This window comes from Lemur catta, chromosome 1, assembly GCF_020740605.2.
Source record: "Lemur catta isolate mLemCat1 chromosome 1, mLemCat1.pri, whole genome shotgun sequence".
In the NCBI taxonomy this organism is placed as follows: domain Eukaryota; kingdom Metazoa; phylum Chordata; class Mammalia; order Primates; family Lemuridae; genus Lemur; species Lemur catta.
In genome coordinates this window covers 47,256,835-47,272,517 of record NC_059128.1, presented here as the reverse complement: position 1 = coordinate 47,272,517, position 15,683 = coordinate 47,256,835, and the positions used below count along the sequence as shown (strand labels likewise).

The window sequence follows — 15,683 nt, the reverse complement described above, 5'->3', positions numbered from 1 at the left end:
CCCTGTATATTTTGCCAAATGTTACCTTCTTTTACTATCACTATCACAACACTACTTTCATCAAGATTTAACTCAAATGTCATTTCTCTGTGAAACATTCCTATACCCACATTGACAAAAGCATTCACAACTTCTATAGAAGTTTGATCAAACTTTAAGCACAGTACCCATCTGCTATATATTGCCTAGTTTCTATGTAATCTGTCTTGACAATTTTAATTATAAGGTCCTTAAGGGCAAGGTCCATTTGTACTATCACCATATTACACAGAGCCAAATATGCAGCAATAACTCAGTAAAAAATCTGAAGGAAATATAATTTTTAAATTGACAAAAACAAAAAATGCTCCCAATAAAATAATCTGCATGTTTACAGAATCAGGAGGAAAAAAAAGTTTCTAATATTGAATTAATGTGAAAATGACATAATCTTTAATCACATACATCATAGTTTTTTATTATTCAAGCAAATTCATGAGGCAAAATACATGTAGCCTATGTAAAGTCTTTTTCTAAAAGAAAATCATTATCTTTAAAAATGTTAATAATTCTGTAGAATAAAATTATCTTCATATGGAATATTTTATATTTCAATAAAAGTCATCAAAAACATGTTGAAATGTCATTCTGTCATTTTAAAAAATGGCTTTCTATCATAGTCAGACATGTTTTATGGTACCTCATCCTCTTCTTTTTTTTAAAGCTATGCTTTTTCAGTTTTGAAATCTCTCTTTTTTTAATTTCAGTATATTATGGGGGTACAAATGTTTAGGTTACATATATTGCCTTTGCCCCACCTGAGTCAGAGCTTCAAGCATGTCCATCCACCAGTCAGTGCGCACCACATCCATTAGATGTGTATATACCCATCCCTTCTTCCCACCTCCCATCTGCCCAACACCCAATGCATGTTATTACTATATGTGCACTTAAGTGTTGATCAGTTAAAACCAATTTGATGGTGAGTACATGTTGTGCTTGTTTTCCCATTCTTGGGATACTTCACTTAGTAGAATGGGTTTGAGCTCTATCCAGGATAATACAAGAGGTGCTATATCACCATTGTTTTTTGTGGCTGAGTGGAACTCCATGGTACACATATACTACATTTTATTAATCCACTCATGTATTCATGGGCACTTGGGTTGTTTTCACATCTTTGCAACTGTGAAATGTGCTGCTATAAACATTCGACTGCAGATGTCTTTTTTTATAGAATATCTTTTGTTCTTTTGGGTAGATGCCCAGTAATGGGATTGCTGGATCAAATGGCATTTCTACTTGTATCTCTTTGAGGTATCTCCATATTACTTTCCACAGAGGCTGTACTAGTTTGTAGTCCCACCAGCACTACATGAGTGTTCCTATCTCTCTGCAACCATGCCAACGTTTATTGTTTTGTGACTTTTTGAGAAAAGCCATTCTCACTGGAGATAAGTGATATCTCATTGTGGTTTTGATTTGCATTTCCCTGATGATTAGAGATGTTGAGCATTTTTTCATATGTTGTTAGCCATTAGTCTATCTTCTTTTGAAAAGTTTCTGTTCATGTCCTTTGCCCACTTTTTGATAGAGTTGTTTGATTTTTTCTTGCTCATTTTCCTGAGTTCTATATAGATTCTACTTACCAGCCCTTTATCGGATGTGTAACATACGAATCTTTTCTCCCATTCTGTAGGTTGTTTGTTTACTCTCGTGATAGTTTCCTTGGCTATGCAGAAGCTTTTTAATTTGATCAGGTCCCATTTATTTATTTTTGTTGTGGCCATGATTGCTTTTGGGGTCTTTTTCATAAATTCTTTGCCTAGAGTGATGTCTATAAGAGTTTTTCCAACATTTTCTTCTAGAATTCTAATAGTTTCACACCTTAGGTTTAAGTCTGTTATCCACCGTGAGTTGATTTTTGTGACAGGTGATAGGTGCGGATCCTGTTTCAGTCTTCTACCTGTGGCTATCCAGTTTTCCCAGAACCATTTATTGAATAAGGATTCTTTTCCCCAATGTATGTTTTTGTCTGCTTTGTCAAAGATTAGATAGCTACAGGAGGATGGTTTTACATCTGGGTTCTCAGTTCTGTTCCATTGGTCTATGTCTCTGTTCTTGTGCCAGTACCATGCTGTTTTAGTTACGATAGCCTTGTAGTATAGTTTAAAGTCTGGTAAATTGAAACCTTCCAATTTGTTCTTTTTGGTTAAAATTGCTTTTGCTATATGGGGTCTTCTCTGTTTCCATACAAAGTGTAGAATTAGTTTTTCTAGATCTGTGAAAAATGATGTTGGTATTTAAATAGGGATTGCATTGAATCTATAGATCACTTTGGGTAGTACAGACATTTTAACAATGTTGATTCTGCTGACCCATGAGCATGGTATGGTTTTCCACCTGTTTACATCCTCTCCTATTTCCTCAGTTTTTTGTTTTTATCCCCATAAAGGTCTTTTACCTGCTTACTTAAATATATTCCTAGGTACTTTATTTTCTTTGTTGCTATTGTGAAGGGTATTGAGTCTTTGATTTGGTTCTTAGTTTGACTGTTGTTGGCATATAGGAATACTACTGATTTCTGTACATTGATTGTGTAACCTGAGACTTTGCTGCATTTGTTTATCAATTCCAGTAGTCTCATGGCAGAATCTTTGTGATTTTCTAGATATAAGATCATATTGTCAGCAAAGAGAGATAGTTTGACCTCTTTTGCCCCCATGTGGATGCTCGATTTGCATCTCTTGTCTGATTGCTCTGGCTAGGATTCTAGTACTTGGTTGAATAGAAGCAGTGATAGAGGGCAACCTTCTCTGGTTCCAGTTCTAAGTGGGAATGCTTTCAATTTTTCCCCCATTCAGTATGATGTTGGCCATGGGTCTGTCATTTATGGCTTGCATCATTTTTAGGTAAATCCCACCTATGCCTATTTTGTTAAGCATTCTTATCATAAAAGGGTGTTGAATTTTGTCAAATGCTTTTGCTGCATCTATTGAGAGGATCATAGAGCCTTTGTTTTTCCTTCTATTTATGTGGTGAATTGCATTAATAGATTTGCATATGTCAAACCATCCCCCCATCTCTGGAATGAAGTCCACTTGGTCGTGGCAGATTGTTTTTTTGATAAGCACCTGAATTCGGTTTGCTAGAGTTTTGTTGAGTATTTTTGCTTCTATATTCATAAGGGATATTGGTCTGTAGTTTTCTTGTTTTGTTGTGTCCTTTCTTGCTTTTGGTATCAGGGTGTTGGGGAGGACTCCATCCTTCTTGATGTTGTGGAATAATTCCTGCAGGAAGGTCACCAATTCTTCTATGTAGGTCTGGTAAAATTCGGGTGTAGAAACCATCTGGTCCAGGACTTTTCTTTTTAGAAAGGTTTTTTATTGCTGTTTCAATTTCAGTACTTGATATTGATCTGCTCAGGAATTCTATTTCTTCCTGATTAAGCCTAGAGAGGGTGTGTGTTTCTAAGAATTTGTCCATTTCCTCCACATGTTCCAGTTCATATGCATACTATGAATACATATTTTATAGTATTCAGAGATGATATTTTGTATTTCTGTGGCATCAGTTGTAATTTATCCTTTTTCATTCCTGACGGAGTTTATTAGAGTTCTTTCTTTACTGCTTCTCATTAATCTAGCCAGAGGCATGCCAATTGTTTATTTTTTCAAAGAACAAACTTTTTGTTTTATTAATATTCCATATACTTTTTTATTATCAATTTCATTTAGTTCTGCTCTGTTCTTTATTTCTTTTCTTCTGCTGGGTTTGGGGTCAGTTTGCTCATCCTTTTCCAGTTCTTTGAGATGATTCATTAGATTGTTTATTTGTGATCTGTCTTTTGGATGTAGGTATTTATGGATAAAAATTTTCCTCTCAGTACAGCTTTAGTTGTGTCCCACAGATTTTGATAACTTGTATCTCCTTTGTCATTTAGTTCAAAGAATCTTTTGATTACCATCTTGATTTCCTCCTTAATGAAATAATCCCTCAGCAGAAGGTTATTTGGTTTCCATGACTTTGTGTAGATATGAGAGTTTCTGTTGGAGTTGATTTCTAATTTTATTCCAGCGTGGTCTGAGAAGATGCATGGTACAATTTCTATTTTTTAGAATTTGTTGAGATATGCTTTGTGGCCTAGGATATGGTCAATCTTAGAGAATGTCCTATGAGCTGATGAGAAAAATGTACATTCAGTGGTTTTTGGGTAGAATATTCTGTAAATGTCAGTTAGGCCCATTTGTTCTAGAGTTATGTTTAAATCCATTGTTTCTTTGTTAATTTTCTGTTTGGAGGATCTGTCCTTTTCTGTCAAAGGGGTGTTGAAGTCTCCAGCTATCCTGGTGTTGCTGTTTATCATTTTGTTTAGATCCAGTAGGATTTGATTTGTGAATCTGGGTGCACCTGAGTTAGGTAAATAAATATTTAGAATTGTTTTGTCTTCTTGTTGAATTGTACCCTTCACCATTATATAGTGATCTTCTTTGTCTTTCATTACTTTTATTGATTTGAAGACTAAGTTATCTGAAATCAGAACTGCCATGCCAGCTTTATTTTGGCTTCAGTTTGCTTGAAATATTGTTTTCTATCCCTTCACCTTGGGTTTGAATGCATCCTTGTGGCTTAGATGTGTTTCCTGAAGACAGCAGGTACTTGGCTTGTGTATATTTATCCATTTGGCCAGCCTATGTCTCTTTAGTGGGCAGTTCAAGCCATTCACATCTATTGAGAGAATTGATAAGTGGGGCAGATTTCAGTTCATCCTGTTAAGTTGAACTTTGTTGCTTTGTTTTCTCTCTTGAGAAAGATATGCCATTCTGGTATCTGGCTTTTGACCTTTAACTTTTGGATGATTTTACATTCATGGGTGTTTATTGTGCTGATCCATGTGTAACACTGTGTTGAGTACTTCGTGGAGAGCAGGTCTTGTCTTGATGAATTCCCTCAGTCTTTGCTTATCTGAGAAGGTCTTTATTTCTCCTTTATATACAAAGCTTAGTTTTGCAGGGTATAAGATTCTAGGCTGGGCATTATTCTGTTTGAGAAAAGTGAGAGTGGGACCCCAGTCTCTTCTTGCTTGTTTGGTCTCAATTGAGAAGTCTGTCTTTATTCTGATGGGTTTTTCTTTGTAGGTTTCTTTCACCTTACTTTCTTTCACCTGCTTTTTTTGCCTTACAGCTCATAAGAGGGCCTCTTTGGTGGTTATTTTGGTCAGTCTAATGACTGTGTGTCATGGTGTCTTCCTGTTTGCAATGAATCTCCTAGGAGTCCTTTGAGCTTCTTGTTCTTGATATCTAGATGTTTAGCAAGGCCTGGGAAATTTTCCTCTCTCTTATCCTCAAATAGCTTATCCAACCCTTGTGTATTTTCTTCTTCACCCTCAAGGATGCCTATGATTCTCACGCTAGGCCTCTTCAAATAATCCCACATTTCTTGCAGGCTTTGCTCTTTTCTCTTATTTCTCTGCTCTATCTCTGTGACTGACTTATTTAATTGAGAGGTGCTATCTTCAATCCCTGAGATTCTTTCTTCTGCTTGATGTACCCTGTTCTTGAGGCTTTCCACTGTGTTTTGTAGTTACTTGAATAAATTCTTCATTTCTTGGAGTTCGGTTTGATTTTTCTTTAATATTTCAATTTCTTTAGTGAATTTTTCTTCCAAGTCCTGGATTTCTTTTAGTGGTTTCTTTGTGTTGTTATCCATTTTTTCTTGCATATCATTGAGTTTTCTTACAATCCATGTTCAAAATTCCTCTGTCATTTTAGTGTTTTGAATTTGGTTGTTGTCCATTGCTAGAGAGCTGGTGTTCTCCTTTGGGAGTGTGCTTTCCATCTGATTCTTCATACTTCCAGAGTTCTTTCACTGATTCTTTCCCATCTGGAATACCTGTTGCTTTTTATCTTTAGATTTTCATTTGGATAATGATATGCCCTGTTTAGTCTCTGAGCCAGTAGGTGGTATTTGTGGGTGAGATTCAACCATACCCTTTATGAGAAGTCAGTAGATACAGTAAAATGGTGTGCAGAATGACCTCCCTGTCAGTAGGTGGTGCTTGCTGGGAGGAGGAGGCTGCAGTGCTGTTTTTGGGTCCTGTAACCAGCTCTTATTTCTCTGGAGAGGCACTCTAGTGCCTCAGGTGGTGGGTGGGGCCCTGCGACTTCTAGGTGCGTCCTTATTCTCCACCTCAGTGGGGGCAGGTTGGGGAGTCTGGACAGAGCTGGGTTGGGTAAGCCTGCCCTCAAGCTCCACAAATACTGTTAGCAGAGGTCAAAGGTCTGTTCTTTGCTTCTGGGCCAAGCTGCCAGGGAGGGGCTGAAATGGCCCCACTCAGCCAAAAAACTCTGCGTGTAGGGGTGGGGCTGTCTGAGACCTTCAGTCTGGAGCAGGCCTCACTCCTTTCCACCCTCCCCTATTCGGCAGTTTCTTCCCAGCCTCTGCCAGCAGGCAGGACCTCAAGCCTGCCGATCTCCCTTGGCTGTGATGAGGGCTGGGAGTTTCCCTGCTCATGATCGCAGCCTGGGCTGGGCGCCCAGCCTTCCCATGAGAGGAGGGTTGCCCCTCAAGCACGCTGATTCGCCCCTGAAGGCACATACATCTCAGTAGGCTCGTTCACAAATGTCCCTTCTGTCCCCAGGGCAGTGTGATGGATACCTGGGTGTACCGAATCTGGTCTGCAGGCCTGTCCCCTGGGCCCTGGAGATCAATCCCTGACCCTGCCAGAGAGAGGAGTGCTGGTCTCAAGTCACCCACAGGGTGCCTAAGCTGGATCGATGTCTCTCTGCCTCAGGGTTTGCACCACTCTCCTGGAATCACCAGGCAAGCAGCACCTGGGAGGGCTGGCAGGTAGGGAGCTCACACTCTGAGTACCCCTCAGTCTGCTGTAGGGCCCCAAAAGGAAAGGTCCCATTCCCTGCAAATACCTTAGGGTGGTGGCTAAATTGTCTCTCTTGGCAGCCTTGGGTAAGGCAGGGGCAGGGGAATGAAACAATACAGCACCTGCCAATCAGCTCGGGTGTGTGGGCCCAGGAGGTGCCCTGAGGGAGCTGGGAGCCTGGTGCCCTGTCCACAAGAGACTCACCACTTAACTGGCAGTGGCCATTCTGGGCTGGTGTTGGCAGGGCTCTCCAACCACTCAGGATCCCACCAGCAGTTCGAGATGCGAGGGAGGGGAAATTTAACTGCTCCACCTACCCTTGTTGCTGATCTCCAACCCTCCTGGGGGCCTTTCTCCTTCCAGTTCTCCTCCACAACTTCTTCCCGTGGAGTCTCCTGTAGTTTTAGACACCCTTCCTTCGGACCCTCGTCCGATCTATGTTTGTCTGCCTGTTTATTTTTTTTTTTTTTTCACTTTCTTCTAAAATCTGTCTTTCTTGCAGAGACACTCTGGCTGGTGGCTTTTGTCATCTGTCATCTTGCCCCTCCCCGCAAATCTGTCCTCTTCTTAATAAATTTATTATGTCTCTTAAAATAGTAACAGTTGGGATTCAATGTAAGATGTGAATGAAAAAAAAAAGCCTCAGAAATTTTAAAAAGGTTTTAAAATGTCACTCTATAATAGCTTATATTTAACATACAGAAAATGTTTAACACATAAGAAAACCACTGACCACTTGGTTAATCTACCATTTGTTAAAATAGTAATAGTAGAACGAAAAAAGCCCAAAATCTAGCAGGTCTCCATGTATATACTTATGTCTTAACAATTTCTTCCTTCTCTTTGAGTCACCCACCCAATTTGTGGAAATTCCCTCAGTATACTCTATGGTTCAGAAAATTAATATAGTCCAAAATTTTCCTCCATGCTACAGCTTGTTCATTCTCATTGTTCAAACTCTATCCTAGAATATAACTATTTTAATATCAAATCACTGCTTTAATTTGATCTACAATATAGGGACAAAAATCATTTTTAATGATATCAGTTGAATTATACAATCTCAGATCTATAGAACTTTATACTACTTTCTGGTATTCCACTCTACTGAAAGCAAAGTCAAACATCAAAGACAGTTTCAGCACGAAGATAGAATATGTAATTGCCTTTAGTGACTGATCCATTAGGTTAAGTATTATGTTCTCCAGGCCTTCTATCACAATACAAACTCCTGGGCACGCCAGCCTCATAAGCCTACCACCCATGTAGACACACCGAGAAGGTCTCCAAGCTTGGTTTAATGGTCCAATGCTGTCATTGTGGATTTCTTAATTTTTGAACAAGGGACACAGATTTTTATTTTTACTGGACATCACAAATTATGGAGCCAGTCTTGCCTCTGGGAATGTAACACATTAAATCATAGTATAAATTTTTCTGTCAAATAACTTGTCTTAAAGTCAGTAAGGAATTACAAGAGCAGTAAGAAGCAGACCAAATGTTTGTATTACAGAGATAATAGGAGGAAAGAAAACCTAAAAGGAAAGTTGTGTGCACAGATTAGCTCATTTCGTTATTTAAAGATTACTGAGTACCTATTATGTGCCATGTATTGTTCCAGATGCTGAGATTACAATAATCAGCAATATACTCAAAGTTTAAGACTTCATGAAGCTTCCACTCTAGGGAGGAACCAGGTCTGTCCATAGTAGGTGGGAAATATCAAGAGATAGTGTTTTGAAAGAAGAATTAATATATATATTTTTAACTCTACTGTTCTTTCTTTTGGTAACCAGACAAATTAATAATAATTAAGAAAATGTAATTATTATAATTAATCTCTGGTCCCTAAGAGGCATTTCTTGAGGAAAATCTGCTCTCTGATAATCTTGGATTTTCCCTTTAGGATTTTTGGAAATTTCATAAATCAGTGTCAGTCATCTTTTCTACTTTGCCATTCATAATACATAATTTCAAATAGGCAATATAACTATTATATTTTAAACTAGTATATTTTAAAAATGAATGTTAGGGCTCATTCTGTGAGTAATTATATAATGTTCCCTTCTTCTCTCCATTCTGTGCTCTTTCTTTTGTGTAAGTTAAATAGCATATAAACCGTACTCCCATCAGAGGAGTCCTTTTAGATAGAAGCACTGATTCTTTGGATCTGGCCTTTTTGTCACTGGCTCTGAAAAAGAAAATAAAACTAGACAAGCAACCAAAGAAAACAAAGCAATGGTTATAATTAAGTACAAAACAATTCTGGAAAAGCATTCCTCAAAAAATAAGGACAAATCATCCTGGATTTTACATTATTATTCTTACTCTTATAGGAAATATCGTATGTGGGATGTCCCCTAGTACAGTGTCTCCTAGCACATTGATGTAGGCAATCAATGGATATTTGTTGCTTGAATGAATATATAAACAAATGATAACTGACTGGGCATATCAACAGTTTTTCATCAGATATTCTAAATGAATCTATGTCCTAGTGCTAGCACCAATATTTAAATATCATTTAGATGAAAAAAAGTTGTTGTTGTTTCTTGAAGTTTTTACCTAGAAAGAGAATAAAGGCTAAACACAAGTACTTTTCATCACCCTAATGTCCATTTACATTGGTTGTAGATGATAAAAATTGATTGTCTTTTAGAAACAAAGCAGAATTGTGGAAAGTAAGCATATTTTGTCAGCCTGAAGTATGGACCTCTATTTTTTAAGGTGTGAAACCAATCCAGTATGCATTATAATTTGGAACCATGAGAAGGCACAAAATTACAAGTGAATATCTTAAAGTACAGGAGTCAAAATGCTTCCTGATAGGAAAGGAAAAACAAATGTTAAACATTATTCAAAACTGAGTGTGTCTACTACCTTTGTCGCCTCTTTTCAGCACATATATTCACCTATCATAATGTAAGAATCTTCAATTAAAATTCAATCTGGTAACAGGCTGGCAAAACAAATACAGCTACTTTGCAGCTCTCTGGATGTATGCTGATTGCACTTCATAAAATTAATGAGCTTGAAAGAATCTCAATGCTCTTACACATTAAAACTCTGGGATTTTCTTTGTCTACAGATATACATTTAGTTAAGAAAAACTTGATATCATATTTTTAACCTTGAAGGAATTTTAGTGCTATCTATTTTCACATATAACTATATTCATGGTGAAGGAGTTCTACCAGATGATTTTCCAAAAAGTCACATTTGACTACAACTTTAACATATCAGTTTTTGTTAGTAGAGGATACATTCCTTATATATCTTGTATTTGAATACTCTTAAATTATCTCTTAGTATATTTACCTTAAAACTAAATAGTTTGTTTCTTTAAAAGTTCTGAAATTGGTCTTACCTCTTTAGACATTTGTTGTTTAACTTTATAAATATAATTTTAGGCTCTACAGAGGGTATATAGTTAATGGAAAACTGGTATTATTTAACCTAGAAGCCTATATTTATCTTAGTCAATGCTATTAACTTTATTTGCACAATTTCTATAAAATATCCTGTAAATAGAAATCAAAATAGAAGTAACAATGTTTCACAACCTGATATTTATTAAGCATTCAGAATATTAGAGTTTCGTTGTTAGGAAACTTTTAAAAAATAGCAATAGACTTAATTAAAGACTATTCAGAAAAAAAGACCATTTTGTCTGCTAACCTTTAATTATTTTAAATGTGAACATCTTTTGCATCATAAACATGCTTCTTACCTGTGCTGCTGGATATATTAACATCAATACTGATATCAGATATTCCTCCTCCCTTCAGAGATGCTACACATGTGTATGTCCCAAAATCCGTGAATTTTAAGTCAATGATGTCCAAGTTTGTCGTTCCCGGGGAGACATCAGGATCAGTCTGTGTAATAACCATCCTCTCAGAACTTCTTAATGGACGCCCATTTTTAAACCAACTAAATGTTAGCTCCTCAGAAGGAACAGCTTCTACTTGGCAAGATATTTTCACCTCACGCCCAATCTGGATGTTGTCATCTTTGTGATAAGGATCTGGCGTGATCCAAAATCGTCCCTTTTTTAATGCTAAAACATAAAAATTCCATAAGTAGTTAGTGTTACTTTCTTAATTTTAGAGATTCATTCACTCTAGTCATCTCTAGGCTGAGATAAAGGAAAACAAAATAAAGCGCACATATGTTTCTTTGTTATATCTAGGTAGTGTGCATAGCAATAAACCTCATTTAAATAATCCAGAACAATCTAAAAACCTAAGTCACTTAAAGTCTCTAAATACTGATTTTTATAAATTGCATAATATTTTCCAGTGACATAAAAAGCAACGCTTTAAGTCTATATACAATTATACTGAAACATTGTTGCCATTTAATTTTGATCAAATGATGAAACCTTTTTATATGTAGTCATAGGGTATTAAAATTAAAAGTAATAACATGGATCATTTAGTCTAATTCCTTCCCTATATCACCCCTTAGTTATTGCATAATTTTCCAAACAACTCAAATACTGCAAAAATATCATACTAAAGAAAATTCTTCTAAGGTTGTATCTACATGCTGGCGAAACTAGTTAAGATCTGATTCAGTTCACATGCATGAGGCATTCCCATATACTGAAACAATCAGAATTGAAAAAAAGGCAAAAAAATTTCAAAACATTTCTACGAACTGCTCTATTCTACCATATGTAGACATTTCCATTTAAACATGTTCACTGGCTCTCTCATGCAGATTACCAAAAGAACCTCTTAGCAGATGGCTTAGTAAACATGACCTGTTTGTATCTGAACAGCAATGCTTTCTGGGTCTGCGGTCACTGCTGTTCTCACAATCTGGGTCAGTAGTACTGACGACCAGAAGGCTGCTAGGGGAGCATCTCCAGGCTTTCTAAGGACCTGAACTCTGAATGACACCATGGGGTTCAATATGAAATAGAATTTGCTCTCTTTTATGACATTGATTCACTTATATACACATTTTTCTTTTTTCCAGTATCTTCCCCATTTCCCTGTTCCATAACATGACCATCCCTATATAATGAAATGTAGCATATGCAGTGAAATACAATTATCAGAATAAAATATTGGTCATTCACTTTTACCATTAAACCTAACTATAATGATACTGTGAAAAATGCCATGAATTTAGTGGACCTGCAGACACCAGAGCCCTTCTAACTGCATTCTGGATAACCACTCCAAAATTTAACCAAAGTTTTTTCAATTAGTCCAACAAAGGCCAGGAAGCACCATGAAAATCTATAGAACTGTGCAGAATAAACTAGACATTAACACATTTTTAAAGCTTAAAAAATTTTGTTTCTAAATTTCTTTACTCTTTACCTTGAAATATTTCCATCTGCTTTCTTGTTTGCCTCTTGGTGAGGGGAAGTAAATGAATATTAAAAACAATGTTTGTTTCTTTTTATTCAAGACATATTTATAGGGCTCTTCCTCAGGATTAGACACTAGGCTAGACCCTGATTACATGGGATGAACAAAATAGATATAACCATGGCCCGCATGTATTACAGCTTCCATACACAGGGATTATAGCCCAATTTATTCACAAAACACTTAGAATACCTATGTTTAGAGAAATCCTATACTACATAAGTACAAAATGTTTTATATGCTTTAAGAAGTTTGAATCTCAGAGGAGAACTCCCCAAATTATTGTTTAGAAAATGCACTAAGCTTCAGTCCTAAAAAAACACCAGAGACAAATATTTATATCACATTCTCATACTGTTGTTTGTTATATTTTTCTATAGTAAAATGCAACTTATGAATCTTATATATCTCTAACCATATCTGTATTAGTAGGTTATTCTAGGATGAAATTAGGATAAATTATGGCATTCTGTTACTTAGAATCATATATTTATATTTTTCTAAGCACTGAAGTATGACTTCGTATTTTATTTAGAAAGGGAAATGTGATGAAAATGTCTATATATGGCTATCATATTTGGTATATAATATTGTGCACATGTAATTCAAATGCAATTGAAGTTCTACAGAACAAAGCAAATTATAATAGCATAGACTATCCTTTTCTTTTTTTAAATAGATATAAAAAAAGTCAAGACCATTTACTTTTGCTAGTACCATAACACTTAAATCAGAATTGTCTTTCATTTTCTAAGCATTTTCCTTATCCTATTTCTAAAGAGGAATGACAAGCAGAAATAGAGTTTTTTGAACAAAAGTTATAACTTTGAAGTTTTAAAATTCTATATGTTTATTAATAAGTTAATATTATTAAACTTAGGGAACACATGGGGTATTTTTTAGAATAATTTTATGTGGGTTGCCGTATACAAACACACACAATAAACAACTGAGATGCTTAAATGATTACCATTTCTTTACTATGCAGTTATTGTTCTCTAGTTCTGTGCTCTGAATGGAAACATATTAAAGTAGTATTGACATTGAGAAAAATTGCAAACTAGCTAAATGAGATTTAAACTACTAAACAACTCAAAAACCACTTGTAAAAAATAGGAAATCAATATCCATATTATGCATTATAGACTCTTTATTCATAAAAATAACTTTAAAAACCCAAAGTAAAAAATATTATAGATTATAAAACTATAATTAATTAATTAATAAGATTATATATGATATACAATTATACAATTTGATAGAAAGCAATATAATCAAGTATGCTTTTAAGAATGAACTCATTGCCAAAAATATTTGTTGATCTCAGAATCAGACAATTCTATGATTTGGTCTAAGCTAAATTGTACTAGTCTTCCAAATGACACTGCTTCTAAAGAGGAAGAGAGGGACAAGTAAGTTTGTTAAGTGAGCTCAAGTTAAGGAATATTAGAATAAGTAGCAAAGATCATTTACTGGGGAGCCATCTCTCTGTGTTTGTTTATGTTGTTCCTGTCACAAAATAATGAGTTTTGCATACACAATAGAAATGTTCAAAGGAAAAAAAAATGAATGTGTGCATGTGTGTGTGTGTGTGTGTGGTTACCTATAGTAACAGAAGAGAGTGAAATTTATTTGGTTTTCTCACTTACTTTGCTCAGAAAACTAAGAGCACAGCTCTGTAAACTAGGTGTGGGTACATTGAGAACTTGAAACCTAATTCTAGTTTTTCATTTCTATGTGGTCCAAGACGGGCAATCTAATTTTTATGGGTCAAGTGAGTCATTTATAAAAATAGGAGGTGATAGTATTAGGCTCCCTTGGAGACCCATTGTGAGAAATAGCTTATTAGCAATTGTGTTTGAGCATTGAAAATATAAAGTGTTTAATATAGTTAATCAGCTGGGAAGTAGGTTCCTTCGTTTATAATTAAACACTCTCTTTTTCAGTGAACAATTTATAGTAGTTGATGCAATGTTAATTTAAAGTCATTTCCTGCTACCAGTTAAGATTTCAAACTCTTAAAATCAATTTGTGATTAGTACTGGAGTATAACAGGGGTCCAATAGACTTAAGGAGACTCTATAGAACTAAAGAAATTCTACAGAAAAAGAGAGGAGAAATCCCTTTCCCCAAATGCAATTTCTTACTTTGAATATTGAAAATCCCTTAACACCAGCCTGTGAAAACATTATATTTGGCTTAATGTACCATAAATTGTGATGGATGAACCTTAAAAAATACTTGTTTAGCCTGGTAATGCATATAAACGATGGGCATCAAGCTGATCCTGTGTTCTGTATACACAGTTCGGAAACATTGCAATATAACCATAGCCTCCCTTTTTTAATATTGTGAAAATTGAATGCATATTTGACCTACATTCATTTTTGACAGTTTACTTACTAAGACATTCTAATTTCACTTTCTGAAGTCCCTCTTCTTTGAGATATACAAAGGTGCTCTCTGAAAAGAATGAGACCCATGTGTAAAAAAAAGCAGAGGCTACTCACTGCAAAAATCTGGGTAGGGTTTGCTGCTGACCCTTCTCTAGATATGAAAGCACATATATGCCCGTGAAGTTGATGGTTCATGGAAGAATCCCATTATTTAAAACCAGATTACTTCTTAAGCTTATGTTTGAAAGAAGAAGCATTTCCTTTGGATAAGTCTAGACTTGTGGTTTCCACAGAGAAGAGGCTATGAGATTGCATCTTGACTATAACTGTAAACTTAAAATTATAAAATACATTGCTTTGTTGGTCAAATGTCCCATAAAGCATACAGCACATAGTAAGCCAATAATAAAATAAAATTTGTAGACAGAACAAATAAAGACAAGTTTTAAATTTTAATGAGAAAGCATCTCTTTGAAGATAAGAAATATGAGGTGTCAGCTTTTAAACTTCTGCTAAGAATTGGTTTCAGAAGAACAGTGAGATGCAGAGTGACCACTCTTCACCATTTCCGGTTGATAAATTAGTGAAAAGACTCTCCAAATATATCACATTTTATAATCTCAGTGGGATTCTGGATAACATGAAAAACTAACAAAATGTTGCTGAGATCTGGATATAGAAACCATTAATAGTGTAATTAGATAAACAAAAATTGATTTTCTATTCATTTATTCTCTGCTAAAGAGAATAAAAGTATTTGTGTGAGAAATGAAGTACAGTTTCCAGTCTCACCAGATAACAACTGCATAAGCAGCTGGAAATAGGTTATATCACTAAAGCAACTTAAAAGATAGTAAAGGTAGTATACATACTCTGTTCTATTATAATTAGGCACCTATCTTTCTCCTCAAGGAAACTGACAACACTTGGGGGGTGGGGCCACTCTTACTCTTTTTTATTGTCCTCAAATCCCGAACATGGTTTCTTGTTATAATTGGTGCTAAATAATTTTAATGAATTTAATTAAAATTGACATTTCAA

At 35.5% G+C, this 15,683-nt stretch overlaps 1 protein-coding gene across 1 annotated transcript in view; it reads right to left on the bottom strand.

Moving 5' to 3' along the window:
• MDGA2 (MAM domain containing glycosylphosphatidylinositol anchor 2) overlaps positions 1-15,683 on the bottom strand; it is a 762,383-nt gene that overhangs the window by 198,288 nt on the left and 548,412 nt on the right. Inside the window, exon 7 of the mRNA XM_045567836.1 lies at positions 10,590-10,919. Coding sequence (XP_045423792.1) covers positions 10,590-10,919 — 330 coding nt within the window. The remainder of the gene's footprint in view (positions 1-10,589; positions 10,920-15,683) is intronic.